The following is a 27508-nucleotide window of genomic DNA, read 5'->3' on the forward strand; positions in this document are numbered from 1 at the left end:
TGCCCAGGGAGGTGGCTACATCACCATCCCTGGAGATCTTTAAAATAGGTGTAGATGTGGCACTTAAGGACATAGTTTAGTGGTGGATATGGCAGTGCCAGGTTAATAGTTGGACTTGATATTAAAGGCCTTTTCCAACCTAAACGATTCAATGGTTCTGTAAGTATTTTAAGTGGGGCTTGTAAAGGAGAGATTTTCCTGTCAGGTTAGGTATGCTGCCTCCCTGTACTTCTGTGACAGATGTTTGAAAGCAGTTTTTTGGTAACTCGCGGTAACAGCATAAAAGGGTTTTGCTTCTCTGCATGTTTTTGATAGGGATGTGTCTCTTGTAATCCTGGCTGACACAGCTACACAGACATGCCTTAGTAATATAAAATATAAAATCTAATATGAATTGGGTCACTTGCTGAGAAAAGAATAAAAACACATTTTATTGGTTACAGGGACATTTCTACTCTATTGAGGGTATCAGACTACTTGCCTGAAATAAGCTTTGGTGCAAATTCCTTGGTATTTGTTAACTTAAACTGCAGTAAGCTCCTTCATTTAGAAGGCTAGAGGTGATAAGTACTGCAAATTCGAGAGTGCTGTTACATTTGACACTTTCATGAAAGGCTTAGTAAGATAATTGTTCCAATTTAAAAATTCTTCATAAGGTTCATTTGCATTTGGCTTTTGGGAATGTGTTTGATCAAGAAGCAAAACGTGATGCTTGCAAGTACTGACTAAACTAGTGATCTTGAGCTAGGGCTGCTAGATGCAAGCGCAGCAGTGGGATGGGGTGGGAAGCAGTGAAGGAATTGACAATATAAGTGCATGAGTAGTGTTACTAACACATAAATTGCTTGTATTCTTTGGCATTTTTCCTGTATCTCTGCTTCTCAGATGCTGATGCTTATGTCACCCGATTCAGTAGAAATTGCATAAACTGGTCTAAATGAATTTCAGACAGTGAAACTGTGCATACAGCCCTGGTGACCTACATGAGCTACAAGTTCCTGCTGGTCTCTTAACCACCGCTACACAATCTTCACTGAACAGACAGGAAAGGAAAAAAGGAACATGAAGTATAAAACTCCTACTTAAAATCAAGCTCGCTAAAATAATTAGCACAAGCTACGTAATTAGCTAACACAACTTTGGTCCAAACGAATGTCGAGACTCAGCCAGAAGAGCAGTGCGTTGTCCATCTGGCAGTTTTCCGGCCGCCCTACCGCTGCAGGGTGTGCGGCTAGCGGCCAGGCTCCCCATCACCTTCCCCAAACCTTCTCGGAGCAGCGGTTAATGAAGTAATTTGCTGCTGCCACGCTGGCGGAGGCCAGCTCTGCCAGCTACCGCGGGCTGGGCCGCCACAGCCGCCCGTGAGCAGCCCCGGCAGGATGACGCCGCGTTGGTGCCTCCATCATGTTGCGCGGTGCGAGCCTCATCTCTTTGCCTCAGTGACAAGACCCCACCAAGCCACCCAAAGCCGAAAGCAGACGCTTTGCGCCTGTCATCTTCGAAGCTGACACGTCCCCGTTTCCTCGCAGAGCGCTGCGGGGGGGACCTGAGACTCGAGCTCTCCTGCCGGCGGGCACGACAGCCCCGCAGGGCGGGCACAACGACTCGAGGCAGAGCCACGTTCCCCATTTGCGAGGGAGCTCCGCCTCAGGCCAGGCCCGCTGCCGCCTGCCCGCGGCACCACGGCAATCGGTGCCCCCCACAGCACCCCCCGCCCCGCGGCCTGTGCCCGGCGGCGGCACCGCCCGCCAGCGCGGACAAAGAGCCACCGCGCCCCGCCCCGCCCCGGGCTCCGTTAGCGGCCGCCGGAAGGGTGGGGAAGGGGAGGCGGGCGCGGCAGCGGCGCCCAGCCCCGCCCCGCCCCGCCCCGCCCCGCCCCGCCCTGCCCCGCGCGGCCCCCTCCCCGCAGGGCCCCCCGCCCTCCCCGCAAGGCGGCCGGGCGCGAGCGCAGGCGCAGGCGCAGCCGCGGCGGCGGCGGGAGGGGCGGGGCGGCGCCGAGCGGAGCTGAGCTGAGGGGGGCGGGGGTCGCGAACTCTGACCTCCGGGAGCAGGAGCCGTCGCCGACAAATAAGCCTGCCGGAGTGGCCGCCGGGTGCCGAGCCCGCCAGGTGAGCGACTCCCCCGGCAGCGGCCGCGGCCTGGCGGGGGCGGCCGCACAGTAACGGTGCGGGCCCGCGCGGCTGCCGGCCCGCCGCCTCCGCGGAGCGTGGCGCAGGGCGCCGCCCGTCGCCCGTCCCGCCTCAGGCCTCGGCGCGTCCCGCGGGAGGCCGCGCGCCCCCCGACCTTTCACCTACAGGAACCGCTTGCGCCTCCCGCCGCCCCGCATCCGGGCGGCGCCGGCCGCCGCTCCCGCCGCCGCAGCGGGCCCCGGCCCCTCCTGCCGGGGAGAGGGAGCCGCGGCGGGGCGGTGGCGGCCGCGACGGGCGATGTCACCCTCGTGTTGGGCGGCGGCGCCCCCCCCTCCGGCCCCGCGCAGCCATTTTGTGCGGGGCGCTGCTGGGCCGCCCCCCTGGCCGCGGCGGGGGTTGAGCCCTTGCGCTGGCTCGCCGCCCCCTCCCCTTGCCGTCTCACCGTAGCCCCGCGACCCCCCCGGGAGGGGAGGGCGCTCGCCGGGGGGCTGGGGGGAGGGCGGGCCCGCGCGCTGGGCTGAAGCGTGGCCGCCGCGCGCCTCTCCCCGCGGCTGCCGTGCGCAGCCTCAGTGCTCCGGGGTGGGGGGTGACCGTGCCCCCTGCCCCCCCCCCCCCCCCCCCCCCCCCCAGCCACTTTGTGCCTGCTGACTCCCTTAGCCCGCCGGTTTGCTTTTCCCTGGCATCTCTGGCGGCTGCCCGGGTGTGTTTGGGATAAGGTGGTATGTCTTGCGGAGCACCCGGTATTAGCCTTGCTGGGGCAGGTGACCCTGTCGCTGTTCCTGATTTTGTCTCTCTGGGTGGGGTTTTTCTGCTCGGCTGCAGTGTTTGTGGGTCCTTTCTCTTTTCAGTGCTGCAGTATATTGTCTTTAAGCATAAAAAGCACAGCCCTGGACCACGGGATGAACTTGCATTTACACGTTGTGGAGGCAAGAGAGGAGATGGCATGTGTTGTGCAAATAAACTTAACGCAGCAGGAAGAAAAGTCTTTTGATATTGGTTTTTCCGGCAAAATGAGTGTGTGGACGTGATTCTTGAAAAACTGAGTTGGCGTTCTTCATATTTGAAATATCTGATCTGAAGCTGCTGATAAGAGTATGAGCAAGGTGGACTTGGGGAAAGTGGTGTAGGAAGAGCTGTGTCCACACCTATCACAGAAAAAGAAGAGCAAAAAAAAAAAAAAACCAAACAGTTTTCTGTAGGACAATCTCCTGGTTTTGTAATCAGCATTGTATAAGTAGAAATATAAGTATTGGGGAAGGGGGGAGGCAAGACATCATGATACTGTGTTGGATGAGGCAGTGTTCACCTGGTGATTTACTTCTATGCTTTGTAATTTTGGGTGACTATAACAGCATTTCTACCTGAAAATAATTCTATAGATGTTTCCCCGCCCTGTTAGTTTATGGTAGCAGTTGTGCAATGAGGTGTCCAACAGCTTACACCTTGCTGTTCAACTTTCCCCAGGGACGCTTGTTTGAGGGAAGTCTTATGCTCTGTGAAATATTTGAGTGCTTCTGTCTGTAGCTCTTTCTCCAGAGACATTGCAGATCCTCTCTTATCACAGTACCAAGTATTTTCATGTGGTGGTGGTCAGCTGTATATGTGCACGTGCATGGTAATATAATGAACACAACTGACATCAGTACTGGTCTCAGCTGCTTCTGCAGTTCACGCAGACTGTTCTAGCTGGATGATTGACCACACCGTTGTGAAGTCTGTTGCATTCTGCAACAGCAGATCAAGAGGCTTATTACAGAAAAGAGCTTGCAGTAGATTAACTAGCTTAAACTTTCTCCCTTAATTCTTATTTCTGTTTTTTTTCTTGCTGGTTGTATTTTTCTTGTGAATTGTTGGTGGAAATTCTGATAGCCTGGGCCACGGCTATTCTTAAAGATATGTGGTGGGTGGTTGTTTGTTTGTTTAAATAAAGTCTATCTTGATTTTTCTGATCAAGCTTCTTAGCCTCTGAAGACAAAGCCCTAAACAATGTGTGTAACTCTGAAGCTGACTGTTTTGGGGGAAAAGGGGTTGGACCAGACAACATCCAGAAGTACATTTCAACATGAATTATTTAATGATTGTATTATGTTATTAAAGTTGGGGGAGGGTGGTGGGGGTGGTGGGGTACAGGGAGCCAAACCCAAACAAAACCCTTCACTGATACTGTAGCATGCAGTTGAATAAATCACATGTGAAATATAACTACAGAATGCTTAAAGCTGATGTGCTCATCCAGTGAAAGCTGGCTTTCATCTGTAATGTGAAATCTAAATATTTATACTGGTAGATTAGTTTGCTTGTTCCCTATGCTGATACTCAATTTCCATTTTGATCTATTGCGTGCTCATATGATGCAATTAAAGTTTGTGCAGCCAGTGAAATTGCTGGAGTTCCCTTGCAGTTTGTGAAGGAAAGTAGTCCCCCTGAATGAAGTTAACCTGTGTCTAATGTCTGGGTCAAAAAACCCTGGAAAAAACCAGCACCCCTTGCTTAAAGTAGGGACCTTAACTGTGTAGAAGGAATAGAGCAGTGCCAAATCTTTAACTTGTGTGTTTGTTCTGCTGGTGGACAAAGCGTGGATCTCAGCTCGCAGTGCTGCAGCTGGCAGAGGGTATGTGTGCCTTTCCTACTTCAGCAGCCATACTAGCTTAAGCAGTTTTAATGGTAAGCTTTGCTAACCTGAGTTATTTTGGTTGATACAGGTCAGGGAGCTCTCATGTGAGTGTCTGCTCTCCCAGACCCATGGAGTATTAACATCCACTGTGAGGAGGTGGCAAGCAGCTGTGGTGGGTGGGGGGACTGCAGGCTCTGGCTGGCACAGCTGTCTGCATATATTTTTTTTGTTACACCAGGCTGCAGCATGCAACCCAATAGTGACCATCAGAGAGAATTAAACAATACCTAAGTGACTTGCTGGTAAAGTCCTCATATTTTTACCTCAGTGCCATTTCAAGCTGCTTTTAGCACTTAAAACTTGCGCCTGTATGTTATTTGCATAAGGTAAGCTGCTGCAAAACAGAATTTCATCATTGTGAGAATAATGGATAAAACTGCAAAGGTGCAGTTAATCAAATTCTTATGCTTGTGTATGCAGATCTGTCTGTATTCTTAGCCTTCAGTCAGCAGCTTTTGATTCTGGAGATTGCTGTGTTAGATAGCACTCACCAAACTCTTAAAGCAACAAAGGATTTTTCTTCTGAAGAATCAAACTCGTTAATTTCCAATTCTCTGAGACCAGGAGGTTGCTTGTGCTTTCTGGGTGAGTCCTATATATCTTAGGATGCAGTGGTGCAGACTTTGTGATGAAGAATGTTCCTTCCTGAAAATCATGGTCTGAGAACTGCCTTTCTTTATCAATATTTAGATTTTGTTGGTTTGGCCTTCTCTGAAAGGCTGTTCAAATTTGTTTAACTTAAATTACTTTTGCTCAACTTGATAGTAGGACAGGCTGGGCTAAGCTAAGTATTTGACTGCTTTTGTAGGAAGTTAAACTAGAAACTTGAAAAGCATAAACCACCAAAATACTGAAGCCAAACCCTCTGCTATTGTCATATTAGCAATAATTAATGGTTACTTCATTCCAGATGGGTTGAGGTTGCTGTTTATAGCTTAGCAGTAACTTTGTGGTGTGAAAACTGCTCCATTTATTTTGGTAGTATGTTTGTTTTGAAGTGTTAGCAGGACAGTGTGTCAACATGACTAATGCTTTCACTCTTGACTGACTTAATCTGAGTATTTCTTCACTAGTGTTTTACATACATGTTTATAGGAATTTAAAAAAAAAAACACAAACCAAACCCACACACCTTCTAACAAAATCTAATCCTGTGGTGTTGGTAAAGGAAAAAAATCGAGGAACATGTGGGTGATGATATTTATAAAGGGATATTTTTATCTGAAACAATGTCAACAGTGATTTACTGGAAGGATGTGTGTGAAACAGGATTTTTTTTTCTGAAGGAAGTTTCTGTGGATATGAGTACATCTAAGTTGTAAGGGGAGAGTTATTAATAGCACTGTTGAATAGGTTTGCAAGTCCTTTCCATATTGTATATTCACGTATCTGCTACCTTGTCTGTGGCCGTAGTTCAGTGAATACTCTGAGCAGTCACCTGACACCGCACCTGTATGGGCAATTTGGTGTTACACATAAGCTGATGTAACACTGTGGACTTTTTTCCAAAAGTAATGGTCTTATTTCTCCTTCTACCTGCTTTTCTTGTTACAAATAGCAGTTGTTAGCTGCAGAGTGAATAAATTTAGGTGAGTTTACCTTGCAGCTATACAACCACAAGGTTGGGGAGCAGAAGGGGACAAAGCTGTGAGCCAGGAGTTAGGGGTAGCCTCAGGTAGGCTACCTCTTCATGAAGTGCTGTACTTGCACCCATAGTGGTTATAATGCATTGGTGTGTTTGGGAAGAGGGGTTTGCACTCACTATGCTGTGTTAGCATAATCTTTGTGTGCCAGGTAGGAGAACAGACGTGGTTGAACCTGGTCAGTGAAGGGGGAAGCCTCTGGTCAGATGAGCTTCCTGGTCTGGTTCATTGTGCAGCTTCAGCTCTGGTGCAGGGAACCAGTTTGGAGTTTTTTCTTCCTATACCAGTGCAGGATTTTGCAAGCCACATGTGGAGATGCAGGCCATGACTGACATTACACAGGGCAGCTTGACCTCATTGAATGGCTGTCTCCTTACCTAGCTCTCATGTGTAGCCAGCATTCATGTGAGTGGGCTCAGCTTGCAGACAGCCCCCCTTACCTTGCCTCCTCCTTCCTTTCCCCAGCTGTTGTGGGGCTGATGAATTCAATCAGCTCTGTAACTGTTCAGGCATGTTTTAGAGATGGCATGCTAAAAGCAGCAGGAGCCCAGGGCTAAAAGTGAGACTGTCCCTTTGGTGGCCCAAGCTGTAAGAATGATTTAAGTCTCCTGAAAACTTATCCTAGCAATTCTGTTTTCTCATCTCTACTCCCATTGTAGCACTCACTTACACAAAAAAAGCAATGAGAGCATTGATTCTAAATTAATTGTGCAGGCATGCCTGCAAATGCATCTCTTCCTATATTGCTGTGTGCTTTTTAATTATTCCCTTATGCTTTTATAAGCATTTCATTCCTTGCTTGCCTGCAGGTTTAGCTGCTTCATTTTCCTGTTATCTGTCTCTTACATATGTACTCTCTAAATCTTGATGTAATGTAAACTTAATAAGCAGTATCTAACTGGGTGTCAAGAGTCACATAAATATTCTGTAGTTCATTGATAAAGAGAATGTTACTCCTTTAAGTCTGTCAACTGTTCTACCATCTTGAGCAATATGGCTTATAGAACAATAATACAAGAATAGCACATTTAGCTTGCTGTGTTCATTGGGCTTTTCTTGTATGGAGCATTGAGTAGTGTCACTTGTTTCACTAATGTGTTTGGATTCCTTGGCTTAATTTATTATCTATAAAGCATTGCATAATGCTGTTCTAAATATAAAGACATCTTTGTGCTTCAAACAAGTAACACAACCCCCTGACAGGCGCCTCTAATCATAGAGGGATTAAGTGCTTTCTATTTTACATGTAGATATTTACTAAACAAGTTTGGCACAGGTTATGCTGAATTCTTAATAGTACGTGATGAGTTTGAGAATGGACATGAGGACTAGCTTCCATTTTAAGGTATAGAGCAGCTGTGAGCCCAGTTTGATGACCTGAGCTAAAGTAGTGTATCCTTAGTTCATTTTCTGAGATCTGTTGAAATAATTTACCACTGAAGCAGTATGACTAGATAGAGAGATTAAGACAGTTGCCTCTAAGAGGCAGTAGCTTTCCTAGGAAGTCATGTTGATCTTTCTATATTTGTCTTTACTGCTGTAAAAGAACAGAAAGTTCACAGTAACTTACAGTCATAACTAGTTAACGTGCCTGTACCTCAAAAGTATCTAGAAAGTTCTTATGCACCTTAGTTTAAATGTGCATCTGATCTTCTACAGGTGGATTTAATCTAGGAAAGACCCCTGTATTTACACACATTCCATACATATACATGGTCATTACCAGAATCATTATGCATTCCATAGACAGTGTCAAACTGGTTTGACAGTGCCAGCAGGGTAAGTTAAACTACTCAAATTTTACAGGCATTGTTTTTGCACCAGTAAAACTATGCTGGTCAGGGTTATGACTTTTTTTAAAAAAGTAAACTGAAGATCTCTGGTGTGGACAGAATTTTCTTGTGTTGTGTCTTCGTACTGACATGGTTTGTTCTTAACTCATTTAAGGGGTTTTAAATCGGAATCAAGGTACTTAATAGTGGGGCAGCTATACCAACAGAACAAGAGACATTACCATTTATATCAAATGGAGAGTCCAAACATAAAGAAATATTCTTCCTGCTACTGCTTTTAAAGTCCTTAGTCTACACTGGTATAATATTTTGAAATTTTATTGGTAGGAACTTCCTACTAGGACAATTAAAGTTGTGTAACTGTGGTCCCTGGAGAAGGGCTTGAGTTAAAAACATCAATGTCTTCTGGGTATAATTGTACTAGTGGAGGGGTTAGTGCTTCTGATTGCCAGCCCTCACATCTGCTGGCCTTTCTTGTGGGAATGTTTTCTAACCCATTGCAGTTGAAGTAAGCAAAAAACAATTTAAAAAGTCTTAACTAAGTTACTTAGAGTAAAACATTGGGGAAAACTGTGGCACAGAAAAACTGAGCAAAAAGTAGTGTGGTTGAATTAATGCAAGCTAATGGAAGTTTTCCACTGACATGGTAGCTCCTGGAGTGCTTATCTAGAGTGATGGAAAACCATTGGCAAGGATGGCAGGTTCAATACCAACACATTTGGGCTAACACTGGTGATAATGATGTGTTTAAAAATAATTCTGACCTCTTCTGCCGAGAAGGCTCACTGACTCATTTACTAGGGGCATAAACCAACAATATTTGCATAGGATTTACATACAGAAAGAGATTCTGGTTACATTTTGGTTTGAGTCTGAAGACTGAAGAGAGGTGCAGTAAATGCATTGTAATTAACAGGGAGGAAGTCTAATGCCTGTCTCTTGTTAAAATGCCTGCTTTTAGATGCTGCTTCTAATAATTTGCGTTGGGGGATTGAGGTTTTGAAAAGAGATGGATATATAAATCTGTGTCTCTGTGAGTTTCTTTTTCAAAGGCTTTTGAAAGACTTACTTTTTTTTTTCAGTTGTTCGGGAAGTGATACTGTCAAGCATCCAAGAAACAACTTTGAGAACAAATGCAGTGACTAGACATGTAAAGCAAGTCTAATCAGTATAAATGCAGATGCTAATATTTATGTATAATTATATACATATAATTATATATTTAAATATATGCATTATATATAATGCAGATGCTAATATTTACCTAATACCTAGAGCAACAGAAAAGGAGCCGAACTGTGTTGGATATGTTCTGAGAAAGTGGGGTTTTTTTCTCCTGGTGCCAGAAATTTGCCATTAATGAAAAAGTACACAAATGGATCATCATAGATTAAGGGAATACAAGGCTACAAAAGCAGAATGTTGAACAGTGTGAGAGGTGGTGATCTAATGTTGACTGTCTAAATGTTGTCAGTTTTGACATAGTTGTCAGCAACACGTCTCCTTTAAGACAAATTGAAGAAAGGTTATGTATTTGTTTTATAGAGGTTTAGAAAGAGTGTTTCCAATATTAACGGTGGTTCTGCAGAAAATTTTAGAAGGGAGAAAGCATAAGCTGTGAACAGTATTACTAGCAAAGTGGTCCTGTGACAAAGCATTTCTTACCCCTTCAGTTTTCAAAACCTTCATGGTAAAAGGCAAGGATCTTAAGTCTGGTGTGAAAAAGGGAAACCAGTAGAGCAATTAAGCAGTAATTCCTCTAAGGAATTATAGACTCACTGGTTGACACTGAGACTGAAGAAAATAGTTCTGCAGGCATATGTAAAGTGAGATATAAATGAGGTAAGATGTAGTTGGCCAGTGTTTGCAAACAACTCTGTGCTTGAAGAATTGACAGGAGCTTTGGCTCTCCTTCTTCTTGGAGTAATAATATAACTGTAATATTACAGTTCTTTTAATTGTAGTGCATTATAAAGAAGATTCTAAAAGTGCAGTTTTTTCATGTGCTATTCTTTTGTCTGTCTTAGAATTCCAGCTCTTACCTTTCATTGGTTTAGATACCTTCAGAAAGGAAATATAAATGTAATTAGTAGTCTTCAACTAGCATCTGGATAGTTTGGTTTATCTTGATCTGTCTTATTCCATTTGAGAGTAAAGCATTCTTAAGCAAGAAACCATCAATTATTTGACTCAATCTACTCCTTTCCTATACTAGCAATAAAAAGTGTTTCTCTTGCATTGCCTGATGGATGCTGTGAAGGTGTGTGGCATGGTTTAGACAAGCGTGGGGAAATAAGAAGCATGTCTTAAATTAGGAAGTTTCACATTAGATGAGAAGACCTTGAAGATTACTTCCAGCTATTGAAGATCAAAACTCAGAGTGTGGGGATAGTTAATTTATATCTTTTTCTTTACTGAGAAATGAAGACTTGTTTTAAATTGTTAAAGGAATATTTCCTAATTTCAAGTAGATCCCAGCTTAGAATATTTTCATCATTTCATGTGAAACAGTTCAGCCTTTTGGAATGTTTTCTGGAGTAGCTTGGGAAAAGAAGCTTTAGAAAACATGTAATATGTGCTAAATTTTTAAGTTTACATAATAGAAGAAAAAACAGCTAAATTTTTTAAGATATTAATTATGTCCCTCCTGATGTCATTCAGTAATACACTTACATTCGCACAGGGATTTTATTGTATTGTTGCTCTTTGGGAAAGCAGAGGAGGAAAAATAGGAAGCGAGTTACTTTAGTAAAAAGATACAGAAGTTTACAAATAGAAAATAAATCATTACTTTTATAGTATAATCAAATTTAAATTCTGCAGGGTTGTCGCCTTCAGACAACTGTGAACATACTTACGTGAACTATATTTTCCCCAAGATATTTTTACTTTTGAGGCTATAGAAGTTAAGCATCTTCTTTCCTTTCTTTGACAGGAAATTCATGGCAACCATAGAGGAACTGGCCCATCAAATTATTGAACAGCAAATGGGAGAGGTACATAAATTTTGAGTCCTATTTAAGAGACATTGAGTAGTGAAATGTACAGACTGGTATGTAAAAACCAAAATCACAAGAGAAAGTAATTTTTAGTACACCCAAAGCTTCTGGAAACTCTCCTGTGGAAGACTGGAAGAACCTTCTATGTACGTTTTGAAGTTATGCTGCAAAGTCTTTTTTGCCAAAGTTTGCCCCACAGAAATGAAGCTAAGGAAAATCTGGCAGTGTTTCCAGTATGTGACTAGCTGTTCAGCTCTGGTTTTTGGGCTTCAGAGAGCCATCTGGTTGTATAATTGCTTTGCTCACTTCCAGTTACAAAATTTACAACTGAGTCGTTGGGACATAGCTTTTACTTTCCCGTTAAGCAATTGTTTCAGTTGTCATTTTTTGTTTTGCTGCTAAAGGTTTGCCATGCTCTTTACTGTAAAATGTTTGCTGGTGTTTGGTGTAAGTCAAAAGGAAGATTGATCCCTTGTTTCTGCTAACTTCTGGTTTTCATTTTCGATAACCTGTGTGCAGAATCTGTGTGCTGCAGCCAGAGAACTTCCCAGAGATGCACAGATTGTTTGGGAGTGTGGATAAGAGCATATACATACTTACCTATAAAGTTTCATCATAGTATAGTCAATTTAAAATCAGCATTTTAAATTAGATGAAGTAACTTAATTATCTTAAATAGTATTTTTTAGCTTGAAATATCCACCCTTGGTTTCTCATCTACACACGGACTGACTTTGCAAGTAATTTTAGTTCTTTTCAGTCTTTATTTCAAATAGAAAATTTGGAGTGGGGGGCAAGATAGTTAATTCTATTCTGTATAAATTCTTACAGGTTTTATTGTAGCATCTGAGTGTTGCTAAGGTTGTCTCAAAGGACTTTAATTTGTGCAATGTATGGTGTTTTTCTTTCACTTGTCCTCTTTGTAGGTGAGAATGATGTGTCTAGTGTACTACTAGTGTAGTTTTGTTAATGTAATTCCTGGAGTGCGGCGTTTTTTTTGGTTTTTTTGTTTGTTTTTTAAATTACAAATTTAATTAAGTCAAAGCTAGCTGAAGTGTATGTTCCACTCAGAAAACAAGATGGTGTGGTGATGATGTTTAGCCTCTCTGGGGGTTGTTTCATAATGTGATTCCATGAGACACTGAGTTGACTTAGTATCTCAGTGCCATGGGAGAAGGAAGGTCCTTTTTCTGTTTCTCACCTTATTTAATTTCCACGCTAACAGCAAGCCAACCCAGCGAAAACAAGTAAAGGTTTTCTGCCAGGTTAGTGGCATTGACTAGGGTTTGAGAAGGCTCTAATGAGTACCGGACCCAGCATAAAGGAGATGGCTGGGACCCGAAAGAAAGCAGAGGAGAAGATGGAGGGAGTGGAGGTGCGACACTGCAGAGAACTGTTGGCTGTTTCTGTTCATGGTGAAACTAGAGCCGTACAGTTTTCATGGATATCATTCTGTCAGCAGTGTAGATTAGAATTTGTCCTTCAGCAAGGTTTTACTGAGCCTAAGACTGTCACATCTTATTTGGCAGCAGTGTGACTTAAGCATTCTCCAGTCCTCACTTGAGCCAGAGTAGCGTAGCATGAGACCAAGTGGCTATCTAAGCTCTTTATGTCATTGTGTGGTGGACAAAACTGGAAAAAATTATGGATAGTGGAGGAGGGTCTTCTCTCCCCCATCTGGGGTTAGTTCCCTTACCTGGTACAAGGTGCAACCGAACCTGGCACTTAGTTAGAAGGATTGAAAAGCATCACCCAGGGCAGTGCAACATGGGATTCTGGAAGCCAGAATTACTGTTAAAAGTCATGCCATGCACGAGTGCACTGCCTGAAAGGTAGAGCCAGCAAGGAAAGTGGTCTTACACGGGCATTTGTGTAACATTTTACGTTCCTTCCTACCTACCTGTCACCTGCCAGCTGTAATTGGTGGTGTTCTTGTTTGATGTAAGCATTAAAATCCATAGTTTAAGGCCTGTGGAACTTCAAGCAGTATTTTTGCTAGCATTTGTAATTCTTCGGAATGTTGAAATAGTTTTAATTGAATTTACAAGAAAAATTTACATGAGTAGATGTCATGGTTTAACCCCAGCCAACAACTAAGTACCACACAGCTGCTTGCTCACCCCACCACTCCCAGTGGGATGGGGAGGAGAACTGGAAAAAAAGGTAAAACCTGTGGGTTGAGATAAGAACAGTTTAATAATTGAAATAGAGAAAAATACAGTACTACTAATAACAGTAATGAAAAAGGAGATAACAGAAAAAGAAAGAGAAATAAAACTCAAGGGGGGAAGTAAACCCATCCAAATGATACACAGTACAGTTGCTCACCACCCACTGACTGATGCCCAGCCAGTCCCCAAGCAGCGATCCTCCCCGGCCACCTCCTTCCAGTTTATATGCTGAGCATGATGTCATATGGAATGGACAAGCACTTTGGTCAGTCCAGGTGAGCTGTCCTGGCTGTGTCCCCTCCCAACTTCTTGTGCCCCTCCAGCTTTGTCACTGGCAGGCCTGAGAAGCTGAAAAGTCCTTGACTTGGTGTATACACTACTTAGCAACATCTGAAAAATCAGTGTGTCATCAACATGATCGTCATACTAAATCCAAAACACAGCATTGGACCAGTTACTAAGAAGAAGATTAACAGTATCCCAGCTGTGAAACCAGGACAGTAGAATGTGAAAGGAAAAAGGCAGATGTCCCTTTTCTGAGCAGAACGGATACTGCTTCTGTGTCTCATTGAAATAATCATCAAAAGTGTTCTGTGTCATAGGTTTTGATTTCTTTATAATATTATTTCTTGTTCATGAAGCATTTCAAAACAAAGTTACGGCAGATGATTTTATGATTATCACAAATGTGTTTTTGTTAATTTAGGGCTTTTTTGCATAAGATCAAAACTAAAAAAAAAAAAGGAATTTAAATACTGCACTATGCTCCACATAGGCAAAGTTATATCTGTTCTCAAATTCTGCCAACTGCTAATCATCTTTTGCCAAGTGTGAAATAATTCATGTTTCTACATCACAATCACATTTCTTGATTCATGTAGGGAAGCTGTCTGTAAAGAGCCTGGAGCAATTTTCTTTCTTTAATCTGTGGTTGGGTACACCAAGTATATGGTGGTTTGTTTCGATAGCCCTGCCAGGTAACAGTAACAGAAGAAAGTTTTGTATTTGTTGAAACAGAGTCTGTTATATGCATACAAAATAAAATTTTAACAAATATTGCACTTATTCTTACCAGTTTTATTTTTTTAAACTGCAATAAACCCCCTGTATTCTGTATAGACATAAAACTGTCAAGCTGACATTTTGTGGGGATGAAGAGCGGTTTTACCTTGGACAGCATGTAGATTATGACATTTTAAGGGAGCATACATAGAACAGTCCTGGAATATGTAGCCTATTTTGTAAAGCAAAGATAAAAACCACATAAAACTCCAATCCCCTATAAATCATTACCACCACCACATTTGAGAGGCTGATGGAGAATTTTAGTGCTTGAAAGTACCTCTTCCAAACAGTAAATATTGCTATATAATGAACATTTCTTTGTCCTTTACTTAAGCAAAGAAGTGGATGAATTGTTTGAATATTGAAAGTATTCATTCTCATGAAAAATCGGATATTTTTAGAAAGCAGTGTTTGAAAATGGCTTGGACAGTAGTTTGACAAGCTCTTCTTTTGATGGTGCTGGCAGTTTAAGCATCCCTCCCAGCAGCTTAATACTACTCTTTAATTTGCTCTGATGCTCTGCTTTTGAGCATTCTGGAGATCTAGATTGAAGGTTTGAATTATGGAAAGAATATTCTTTGTCTGCTTTTTAACCTGCATCGCTGTCCTATTCCAGATCACTGAATGACTAACCAACCAGTTTTACCTACCAAGCTGAAGAGATAAGAGCTAGTAGGTTGTAAGAGCTGAGACTGGTACCAAAAGTTATGCCTTTTCAGGTCAAATTTCAAAATCAGCTTAGGCTGGAGGGAGCTTGTATTTCTGCTGTAAGGTGAAGCCTTACCCACTGCTTCTTCCCCTTCTCATACTCCTTTCCAGCTGTGTGTTCATGCCTGCTTCCTTCTGCTGGTACTAGCATTTACCTGGTGGTATGGTTGCAAAATCAGGAAGCTGATCCAGAAGGAATGAAAAAGCCCTCAACCTGTTACGAAACAGACCTTTCCTGCAATACAGATACATATTCTCTATATTAATTCCTAAGGGGGGTGCGGTGGCAGCTTAAGACAATCATTTTTATAATGATGTAAATACTGGGAATTGTTAATACAGAATTGCAGGATGTTCCAGAGTTTTTGAACTGCAAAATGTTTGGGGAGTTACTTGGGAATTTAAGACAAAAATTTCACTTTGAAGGTATTTGTAAACTCTGTGAAGACAGACGACTTTTGTACTACACAAAGTCCAGCCTTTTTGATCAAGCCTCTGTAAATAGTAGCTGTACTTCTTAAATTTTATTGACAAGTAATGTAATGAATAATACCTTCCCCCATATACCTTTTGGCTACAGCATGTGACGAATTTTTAGATAATTGTTAAAACACTACTACAAATTGTGCCTGAGAGCATTCACACAGAGATTTAAATTTGTTTTAAGATACACTGCTTGCCAACTTCATGCATTTCACTAATTTTCTCTAACTTTCTTGATAGTTCCCCACTATAGAATTCTGTTGTTCTGGTTTTGCTGTTTTAACAGAAAAACAGAAGAGAAAAGGCAAATTGCTGTGTTTCCACACCAAAAATTCTTTTGTCATTTTAAGTAAGCCATTGAGGTAAAAGTTATTTTAGTGTAAATGTAGCACAGCTATGATGAAAGGTACTGTGTCTTGTGAATATCGACAGTAATAAATACTCGGTCTGGTTAACTTACATGGACTTGTCAACACTGAATTGTTTTACTTAACATGTTTCTAAATTTCGGATTGGAAGGTTTTCAAAATGGGTTTAAAACAGTGAAACAAACAGTTTTCTAACTAGAGTAAGGGTATCAGACTTTCCACAGACTTGTGCAGGGAAAACAGAAGCTGGTGAAAACTTAAGGTTTCATCCATTAAGGTAGTGTATCCATCCTTAAGGTAGTATTATCCGTTGTCAATCCATTATGTTTGTTTCTTCTTTCTAGATTACCCATTCCCAGGGAGGTGGTACACAAACACTAATGGATGGGACAGCACAACGAATACAGATTTTCCCTGCAGATTCAGGCCTCTCTTTACCACAACGTATACAGGTATGCTTCATCTGATATGTTTTAAAGCAGAGATGAACTATTTATTTTTGCCAGTTTTCACATACAATTATTTTTTTGTGTCATATTATTTGATTGAATGTAAATATTCAGCCCTGGGTGGCAGAGACCATTTCTATATAAACAGGGGTAAAACATCGTTCCCCCCCTGCCTTTTTTTTTCTCTTAAAAATTTTAAGATAACAAAAAATTACAACCACTGAACAGAAAAAGACTTTTCCCCAGTACTGTAATGATACTGCTTTTTAAAAGCTGGATAATTTTTAGATTTTGTAATTCAGCTGAATTGTTGGAATATTTCTACATTTGGAAGCAGGGAGGGAGGGAGATACTGCATTGTGTCCCTGATACAAGTCATGAAAAAGTGCAAGGCAACAATGTCTGAGAAGGGTACTGATTTTTGGTTTTCCCAACCAACGTGACATGTCCTGCTAAACTAATTCATAGCCTGGCCAGTTAATAATCTCAATTAAGTGAAGGTATGAAGCTTTTAGCAATGTAGGTAGTTAAATCAACATAGATGGAGATTAGAAGGATTTGGGAATGGAATTTTATATTTTATCCCTTGAAAGTCAATGCAAGTCCTTGCAAACGCTTCATTTTTCAGTTTCATCCTAGAGAAAAATATCAACAGCAGAATACATTTTTAAATAATCTCAGGTATAATTTGTTGCATACAAAAGCACTAATTTAAGCAAGCCAGCTGATAGTGTAAACTTGGCTGATTTTTCTTTTGCTGGCTTCAGTCTTCAACATTTTCTGTGCAGTTTTTTCTTCCGCCTTCCAAGACTCTTCACAGCTGCCCCCCCATATACAATCTTCTGGGTTTTTTTATCATCCCCTACCTGTGCTTTAGTCATGGTACCAGTGTTGTCAACCCAGTAGATCTTTATTCTTTCAGGTACCTCCACTCCTTTTCTACACTTTGTGTACAGCTGTTCCTTTTATTAACTAATTTATGTTAATCAACTAACCGCCATCTCTTCATTCTCTGTTTTCATTGTCAATACCTGTGTGCTATAATGTCCCTGTAGTGTGAAGCCATTTAAGGTAATTTCAGCATCAGGGTCTGAATGTGGGATGATGGCATATAAACCCATGAGCCTGTATGATGAACAGCGGGACAGTTCTGTTGGTTCAAAGCCAGTGGCAGACTTCTAACCCTTCTGTGCCAGCTTTTTTGTGGGGGGAGAACTACTTTTGGTTAGGCACTGTAATTACTGCAAATATGATGAACATAGAAGAATTGTATTTCGAGGGACAGGGACCGTTACATAGATTTTAATTGTCTCGTGTAGCTGGGAGATCACTTGTTTCTAACCCAGCTACTTTGTTCCTTGTCCTTTTCACCATGCTCATAGATTCTTGCTTCAAAATGGATGGTAAGCGCTCTGGGGCGATGGTTGTCTCTTGATATGTGGGGAACAACACACATTCAAATGGCGTCCCTCCTGCAACAGACATCTACAAACATCTCACCAATATCAATAATAATAAATTAGATATGAGGTAGAACTTAGTAATGAAAACGTTCCTCAAAGCAGAATTTATGTGAAGAATTAAGTAGTTTGTAGGAGCAAATACATCTCAGTGCAATGTTCAAAATATATGTTAAATTGATTAGTTTTGAGTTTATATTTTCAATCAATATTTTTTCCTTTTTTATTGTTAAGTGCACGTAAATAATTATCTGAAATCTTTAAATACAAAATCCTCAGTAAAATGTTCTTTAAAATATGCTTCAGTAGTCAACCTTTTTAGGGAAGGCTCACATTTCTCTAGGATAAAAGTTGAATGTCACATTTGTTGTTACAGACATTTCTGTTCAAAAGCAGCTTTATTATAAACAAGTGGATGAGTCCTCTGTGTTCAGCCACTTTCTAATTTTTTTTTCTAAAACAGGAACACAGAATTATTGAGGTATTTAATTTACTGAAATGTTATTCAAATGGAATTAAAAACTTGTTAACAGACAAGGCTTAAAAGCAATAAAGGGAAATACTATCCTCCATTATTGTCAGGGTGCTTAAATAAAATACATGGGAGAAGTGTTTTTAAGCAGACAATCATGAACTAATATCTTAATGTTATATATATTCATATATTTTATAACATTATCCCTTCAGCGATGTTGAGTTTCAGGTATATTAAGAAACACAATGTGTTGTCACTGAGCCCTGATGGGATTCCATTGAGAAGTGGTTTTCTTTTTCTTTCCGATTATTTTTTTCTCTTATCTCAGTGTTTAGGTACTGCCAGTTGTTACACTTTGGTGAACTGCACCACTTTTCAGAGTCCTGTTGTAATTTAGGTGAAATTTTTGCAGGTATATGGCCATAAGAGGTCAGCTGCAGACAGATTGTGCTTAATTATTTAAAACGCTTTCTCTGATGCCTCTGTCAGTTGACAAATCCTTGACAGGTGCAGAAACCACTTCTGCAGATTGAATAGCTTTGTATGGATATTAACATTAACGCTATACCTACTATATCATGTAGTGGAAACTACATATTTAGGTATCCTCCTAGAATTGCAGGAAGCCATTTGAAGAATCAGAACACGATGTGTTAAATGGGAGGGGAATTGTGGGAAGTAGCAATGATTCTTTTGCCTGCTGTCCTGCCATATTTATCTACAAATACATACCTTTTTTAAATTATGGGGCTGGACTACAATAGGAAAAAAGGTAATTTAGCATATACATCCAAAAAATAATTTCAACTTTAATACGAGTTCGTATCTTCACTGTTTGGGACATGCTGGATTTTGAGTTAGTTTTATACTATACTTCGTATAAACCTAACTAGATCAAGTATATATATACACCTTTTTTGATGTAACCTAGTTGCACTTACAGGGTTTGATAGGGAGACAAATTTTAACTCAGAGTGTCTTTCGAACAGCAGGTCTGGAAATTCAAGAAACCACAATATTCTGTGTTTGGCTTTTGTATGTGTATGCACCCTGTTGAGGGTAACATGCAGTGGATTTCTAATCCCAATAAATGGCGTGTGTTTGCAGAGAAAGGGAAGGGAGCATCAGCTACTTTGAAAATAGTCAGAAATGACACAGGAGAAATAAAGGCTGTGAATGAAGAAAAATGGAATGGAAGGAGAAAGTTAAGCAAGTAAGGGAATTAAAAGGGCAAGAAAGTTTGCCACCTTAAGAATATGGAACCAACATAAAGGAAATGAAAGGAGAAAAAAGGGACTTCTGTAGTCATTTGTGGTACCAGGCATGTGGATGTTTGAGAAGACTGAATGGAGAACCCTGTATTAATCGTTGTGGTAGCTATTGGGGTTTTTGTATTGTCTTCCCACCCGACACCTCAAATGTCATAATAATTTATATTCTTTTCTTATATCTTTAGTGTCTGGAATTTTATTGTCTTCCCTGGACTTCTCTCTTAAACAAGCTTTTAATTGTGTTTTGCAGAGAAAAAACCTGAAATTTGATCCATTAACATGTTAATAGCAAAAGGCCACTCCTGAAGGAAACGTATTCCTTTTATCTATTTTGAAACTCACAGCTTCTGAATATTTTAAAGTGCCAATATTGATTTATAATTGCTGAAATTAGATACTCAAGCAGCGAGAGATATGAATTATTATATTTTTAAAATGTAAGCTATATACATAGGTTTTTGAAACAAACTTAGGTGTATTGAATGTTTAGAGAAAATAACAAGCTAGTTGTGAAGGTGCAATAGCAAAGTTGATAAACACTTGTGTGAAGTTCAGTGTCTCAGTGCCCCTGTTCTCCACCTAGAAAATATAATGAATCTTGCTGCTTTAATTGCATGAAACTAGTTATAAGTGTTAGACCATGACATAAATAATTTAATCAGTAATTATAGCCATATAAATGTTAGGGATGGATAGATGGACATAAATGTTTGGTTATAGGTTAAGAAGAAAAAAAAGGACCTGTTTTTTTGATCTGTGATTCAAAAATAGTTTGCAGGAGACAGTCTTTGTGGGATGAGTTTCCTCAGTCTCCAGAATAAACCAGTTTTCCCTATAGGCATTTTGATGGAGAAAGGCAGGAGGTGACTAAAAGTGAGATTTATAATGGAAGATACACAGAATCCTGATTATTTTTTCTGAGGATTATGATCTTCTGACGAATTTGGCAAAAAAAATGTGGTTAGTGGAGGATTATTCAATAAAATTCTGCTGTATTTGTGCTTGACAATAGGATAAAATGGAAAAAACCAGTCTGTGGGTCTGTTGATCATGAAATGAAACATGAAAATAACTTTTTACTTTAAAAAAAGGAAAAAGGTGGCAGGGAGAGAAATTCTGGTTTACTTATTTTATTCAGGAATATATATGTAACAAAAAAAGCCCCCCACAAAATGAAGCCTAAAATGTCTATACAGGGGCAACAAGATTATTGCTTTTCTTGCTGTTTGATGCTTGCTTTTTTCACTTGGAAGTCTACATTTGTGTTTCTAAGAAGTTTTTTGTTAAGCAGCCAAACCTGGGAGGTGCTAAGCACTTCATGTGGTATGCAGTGAATTCAAGAGTTAAAATTTCTCATAACCTGACAGGTCCTAGGGCTGAGCTACAGACATACATTGAATTCTGGATGCCACAATTGTCAAGGGTTTCAGTAGTGTTGTAAAAGCATGGGCTAATTGTAAAACTTGAGTATGAACTCAGATTTTGACTTCAAATACCCTCGATTGAAATGTGTTTCAAATACAGTGAAAGTCCAAGGTTTCGCCTGAGTTTACTTTACTCTTGTGTGACAAAGGGGAAGACAATCCTGCTTCACAAGTGCCAAAGGCAAAATTCCCTTTTTCTTCAAGTGCCCAGATTGGGCCACAAAGGTCAACTTAAATTACCGTAACAATTTGAGATAAATGTATTATTAGATTGTCACAGATCAGCAGACGGGCCAGAAGATTCAGATTGTTACAGCACTTGATCAGAGCTCAGCAGGCAAGCAGTTCATCTTAACAAATCATGATGGCTCTACCCCAAGCAAGGTGATCCTTGCCAGACAAGATTCCACTCCAGGAAAAGTTATCCTAGCAACTCCAGATGCTGCAGGTGTCAACCAACTGTTTTTTGCATCCCCTGATATATCTGCACAACACATCCAGGTAGATAATCCACTTTATTTCATAATTTTCGTTCAAATGGGATAAGAAGAGATGGTTTTGTTTCCAAATATGTCTGTCTGGGTTCTCCTTTTTTGAGTTGTTTTTTTTTTGTAACGGTATCCTTTTCCTTGCACTAGGACTCAGCATGGAAACTTAGAAATTATGAAGAAAACTTTTTTTTTCTAAATTTCTTGCTTTTAGAATTTATATCCTGGCTCATGACATTAGAAAGAATACTGCTATTTTTATTGCCATTTCCAGCTGCTGCCATACAACAGTCCTTTATTTCTGCTTCATTGACTCTCTGTGTGGTTTTGTGTATTGTTAAAAAGCATACTCTTTTCTCCATTGTCTTTATCATTTAACGTCCCCTGCTGCTTGTTTTCCTTTTTGTACACTGTTCTAACTATGTTCAGCTGTGTGAACTGTACTCCAAGGTAGTTTCACAGAGAGACTGTTGAGTAGGGAAGTACATGACTCTGTGGGGATGGAAAAACACCACTAAAGATTTTGGGTTTGCTAAGGTGAGATTGTAACTAGCCAGGGTTGTAACTCCCTAAACTGGTCCCCAGTGCACATTACTCCCATGTGCCGCTTCCTTAGTCGTCACCCTCCAACTGCCAAGCTTTCAGCCCCGTATCATCACCTGGAAAGAATGGGATGGCACTGATGTGAATAACATGCACCAAGACTTGGGAGATGTGAGCTCCTTCAGCGTGAAGCAGGAGATTACTGTGCTCCAGCTAAAGCATAGTTATTGCGTGTTGTTTACCCATGTACATTTAGGCTGCTGTTAAAACACATCAGTGTGGTAGGTGAGCAAAAAACATTAGGATAGCTACAGTCCATTTAGTCCAGTATCTTACACTTAAACAATGGCCAGAAACAGTTGCTTAAGGAAAAATACCAAAAACTGGACAAGTGAATAATGATCCTTCTAAGCATATCCTTTCACTTCCATTTGCTGCTGATTTAGAGCAACCTCCTGACTTGGAGACTGCAATGAGACCATCATATTTGATAGCTGACACTAAAGTGTAAAAAACTTCTGTTATTTATATAGAACATATATACTTTGGTTTGTATAATATCGTGTAGTGTAATTGTGTGTTGTGCAAAGAACACTTTAGTTGATCTTCTGAAATAAGTATTAAATTAGGTGTCTATTGCACTACAAGAAACAGTTATAAAGGTTCTGTTGTTTTTATAAGTCACTATTATGTCCTCTTTCAAGTAATCTCTTTTCAACTGAAGACCCCTGATCTTTTTAGTTTGTGCTCTTCTGAGACCTTGTCCACTACTCTTGATTCGCTACTTACATATTGTGTAAGCTTGAAACACATCTGTGTATTATGTATTACATATTTTTTTTTTTTGAAACTTAGAAATCTTTGCAAATGGACATACGTTTTTTGCTCAAGAAAATTTGCTTGCTATTAATAGGGGAGCAGTAGCAAAAGCCAATCCTATTGAGAGGCATTTAAGCATGTTTAGTGGTATCATACACTTTGTATTTTAGGTAAACCTCAACAAAAGTATACGCTAGTGGGATATGATTTGAAGTACTCCATCTAAAAAATTATTTTCAAAGACAACTTAAGAGATGAGAAATGTGCCACACTGGTTTAAAAGGCAAAATTCAAGAACAGAGGAAGTCTGGACAAAAAAATTGAAACTCTGATTATACAATTTGGGCAAAATAGGTTAGTTTGAGAGGCAACAGATTATTTTGTCACTTTAGTTAGATTGTTTGATTGTCAGTATATATGTATGGGTAGCGATTTCTTTTTTCCACTTAAAGTTCATAAAATAGAGAGTACTGTTCATTTGCTGTTCAACTGCATCCTCTTTGGGATCTTTCATATTTTCTCCCTAAATGATCTTTTCATCTGCAGTTTCACCTTTTTTGTTGTTCTTCTGTAGCCTTCACTTGAAATGCCCATTCATTTGCTATGTAAAAAACATCTCTTTTATTGCAGCTTATCTTTACATTGACTTATTTGGCAAGGCCCTCTGTCCCCTCATCAATTGTACTTTCAGTGGCTCTTCTTCGTCTGAATAATCAATTTTTATTCCTCATGTTCAAGGTCAGTTGATGAGCTCTCTAAGTCTTGGATTTTTATCTCCTCATGGGCCCAATTCTGTAGTCCTTCCTTATGTGGAACTTCCCATTTTTGTGCAGGTTTCATTTATGGAAGGACTTAGAATTTGTTGAGAGATATATATATATATGTAGTATGATACCATGAAAAATATATGATGTTAATAATGAAAATTAGGAAGGAAAGGTTAATGTTTTTTAACTCATCAATATTATTTTTCTTAAAAAGATGTTTTATTAAAAGAAAACTTAACAGGTGGATCTCTGAGACAATACTGTTAGCAAAGGCTAACTAGAAAGAAGTATGCTTGTTAAACCTTCTCATATATGTTGTCTATGTTATCTTCCAAACTTTCTAAAAAAGCAATTTCTTAATTTTTTCCATAGCAGGTACTGTACTTTCTTTCAGTAAGTTGTCTTTCTTTTTATCAGAGGTCCTGTTTTGAATATGCAAGGCAAGCATGAGTCTGATTTCCCATTAAGGCACAGTACAAGTTAGAAACTCTTAAAACTTCTAAACTGTAATCTCTTTAACGGGAATAATAATTTTTTTTTCTGTTTTACGTAATTGTCAAGATGATATTTGGTTGTTACTTGTGATATGTGTGTTCCTTTTTTACGTGGAATTTTTGCTGTGCTTTATTTATGTCGCAGTGGGATAGAGTTTTTATAGATCAAATGGAAGGCAGTAGCACCTACCCTGCACTGCAGGGGTTTTAATGTGTGCTTAATGAAGCTTTACAGGTACCAGCGATAAATGAATGAGACAAGATAAGAATACTGTATTAATGTCAAACTGTTACTGAAAGCCAAACTATATACCACTTGATAGTTAATGGTAGTGTCCAGAGTATGTTTTCTGTTGCTCCACTATTTATGTGTATTATAAAAAAATGAGTGAATAAACCAGAACGTAGATACAGTAGCCTTTACAAGGGATTTTTTTGGTCCGTCTGTTTAATGCTTCAGTCTCTTGTGCTATGAACAAGTCTTTAGGATATAAATACAAAATTGAACAAAAGGTAAGAGTATGCAAATGCTAAATGTTTTTAAAAATGTCTCCATTTTGCAGAAGTAGTATTTAGATAAATGAAATCTTGAGTTCTGTTCAGAAGTATTACAAGGAAAACTTTTGTTCCATCTTGAAAAGGAGCACAGTGGCACAGCAGGTGGCTCCTTTGTGTCGATGAAGACTGTAAAATGTAGTCAAGAAAACCTTATATTTTGTAGATTTGGTCCCTATCTTAGAGAAAAAACACAAGCATGAGATATATTTTAATCTTTCTTGATGGTAAGAAAAATTAAATTGTTTCACACTTTTTTCCAGATATTTACAGACAACTCCCCCAGTGAACAGGGCCTAAATAAAGTCTTTGATCTGTGTGTTGTATGTGGAGACAAGGCATCAGGTATTTACTGTCTTCTTTTTCTTTTTTTTTAAAGCCGTGCAATTTTATAAAAGCATTTTAAAATTATTCTGAAGCTATATAACAGTTTGCATGCGTATGCATATATATACAACCGTACATGCACAAACAGAAAGGATATGCTAGCCTTTCAGCGAAGAATTACACTAAATGATACTGTCGTGTCCATGGGTGAGATTTATTCTTGTTTTACATTGTCAATTTAATGCTCTCTACCAGTTTTTGTCTTTCTTTCTTAAGGTGAATATTTTATTTTCTACTAGAAAAGCTTTGGTGATAAAATTATTTGGGCAACAATGTTGAGAGTTTTTCCTTCCTTAAAATAAGGTCATGCAGTGAACTTTGTTATTGTTGACAGGTTCTCTTAAAATATATGAGAAACCTGTTCGTTATTTTAAATATGAAACCAGTAGGCAAGGAATATTTTGCAAGTATATGAAAAAAATGCTAATACGAGATTCATGCAGGACAGCTGGTTATTTGAAGAACCATTATTAAAATGGTAAAAACGTATTAGAATTCCAGTAAGAAATAAGCTTAATAATGGTATAGTCATATTTTACCAAAGGAGAGTGCTAAGGTAAGAAAAGAAAAATGTTTCATGCAATGAATTTTGTGTATTAAGACAGTGGAAAGAAACACAGTGGGAGCAGTGCACTGGAGAACTCTTGTCTCCCACATTCCCTTTGCATATGTGCCTGCCACTCAGTGTGCTAGGTCTGTCAGGGTTGGAACTGGTGAGAGGGAGTCTTGTCTTTTATTTTTAAAAAAATGAGAGAGAGAGCTACAAGGGCTTGCTCTTCAGTATAGTTTAGCTGACAGCTCCTTTTTCTTTGCACTTTCTTTGTTAAAGACAATGGGGTGTAAGAGAGATGAGACATTTAACTTTGCTCTTTACTTATTTAGCTAAAATTAGTGTTAAGGAGGGAAATGGTTGCTCCATTAGAAGATTCATATGGTTTGTCATGAAGTCTGTATGATGGACCTCCAGTAACACCAAAATATGACAGCTGCAGTTAAATGCTCCTTTTGGGAAGCGATGAGAATAAAGTGTATAAAAATGGGGGCCAAGGGGAAGAAGTAGTTAATGTTAAAATGTCATAATGAGAATAAGTAGGATGGGGAACAAACTTCCTAGAAAATAAAACCAGTTAAATTTTTTGTCTGTGGCAAAGTTTACCGTTAAAACTAGAACTAGAATCTAGAACTGTATTGTTCCTAGAACCCCAGTCAGACTTCAGCCATCTCAAAGGGAATTACTGCCAAACATAAGGCAAAGATTGGGTTGGTCTGCTCCAATTGGCAGGACTCCTGGCTCCCCAGCGGAGGGCTGGAGTACTCCTTGAGAGGCTGGAGATCCCAGGAGCTATTCCTCCTGTCCTGGCCCAGGGATATCAAGCAGTGGTAGTAAATTTGGGGAGAGTGCCATGTTTCCCTGAGCAGCTGCAGGTGCTGGGGAGCTTCCTGAGTGACAAGCAGTGTCGTGCAAACTGCTTTGCAGACACCTCCAAGCTGGAGTCCAAGAAGCTACATCAAAGAGCCGGTGAAGAAGCAGCCCCAGTGCTTTGCAGGGTGCATATGAAGTATTCACAATTCAACTGCTGTTAAAGTGTTTCACTTAGTAATACTCTTTTAATATAGATGATGTTTTATAAATTCCACATTTTAGTAGTGTGGTTGTGATAAAGGCACCTAGAAAACCTGTCAGAATTTCTAGAAACTTCAGGCAGACAAGATTGATGTATCTAAAAAAAGTTTGTGAGGAGTGAGGAAAGAATCTAAAAATACATTTTCCCTTAAATTAGTTTCTGTTTGAGATTTATTTCTGCAATGTGCCCTACTTAGGTCAAAGAGCAGCCTTACTGCCTCTGCAGTGGGTATTTTGAGTGTTTGTCAGTGATCTTTGGGTTTAGGATTATTTTTTTCTTCAGGATAATAGAATTAAAATTGTTGGAATTGCCAAGCATGCCTTAATCAAAACCAGTACTTTTTAGTATATTTGAATTTTGTGCTATAGCAGAATCAATTTACTTCTGAAAAATATTTTTTCAACTTTACTTTTTTCTGTAGTATATCCTAGAGATTTTTATATTTGTTATATGTATATAAAACATATATATGTGTGTTAGAAAATTAACAGAAGAACTGATTTTTTAAAAACATTATTTAGCTATTTTAGGTTATACTTTCATTGAAGTTTTAAGGAAAGAACTAAGGATGTATCATTACCCTGTTAGGAAAATGAAAGGTGAAAGTAAGATCTTTGAAGTGATTACCTACTACTGTCAAATGCCCTGTTTGCACTTACCATGGTTTCATTAGATTTAATGCATACAATTTTGACAGCCAAATTTCTAATGAGCAATA

General features: G+C 39.8%; 1 protein-coding gene across 4 annotated transcripts in view; it reads left to right on the plus strand.

Moving 5' to 3' along the window:
* The first annotated feature begins 1946 nt into the window (after positions 1-1946).
* NR2C1 (nuclear receptor subfamily 2 group C member 1) overlaps positions 1947-27508 on the plus strand; it is a 44661-nt gene continuing 19099 nt past the window's right edge. The window contains exons 1-6 of one of the 4 annotated variants that reach the window (XM_055807364.1): positions 2014-2108; positions 11175-11235; positions 16378-16485; positions 21383-21613; positions 23593-23700; positions 25042-25123. In XM_055807364.1, the coding sequence (XP_055663339.1) occupies positions 11182-11235; positions 16378-16485; positions 21383-21613; positions 23593-23700; positions 25042-25123 (583 nt within the window). In that variant the 5' untranslated portion in view covers positions 2014-2108; positions 11175-11181. Of the gene's footprint in view, positions 2109-11174; positions 11236-16377; positions 16486-21382; positions 21614-23592; positions 23701-25041; positions 25124-27508 lie in introns of all 4 variants that reach the window. The other 3 variants (XM_055807366.1, XM_055807367.1, XM_055807368.1) reach the window with 3 other exon arrangements.

The sequence above is a fragment of the Falco peregrinus genome, chromosome 6 (genome assembly GCF_023634155.1).
Source record: "Falco peregrinus isolate bFalPer1 chromosome 6, bFalPer1.pri, whole genome shotgun sequence".
Taxonomy (NCBI): Eukaryota; Metazoa; Chordata; class Aves; order Falconiformes; family Falconidae; genus Falco; species Falco peregrinus.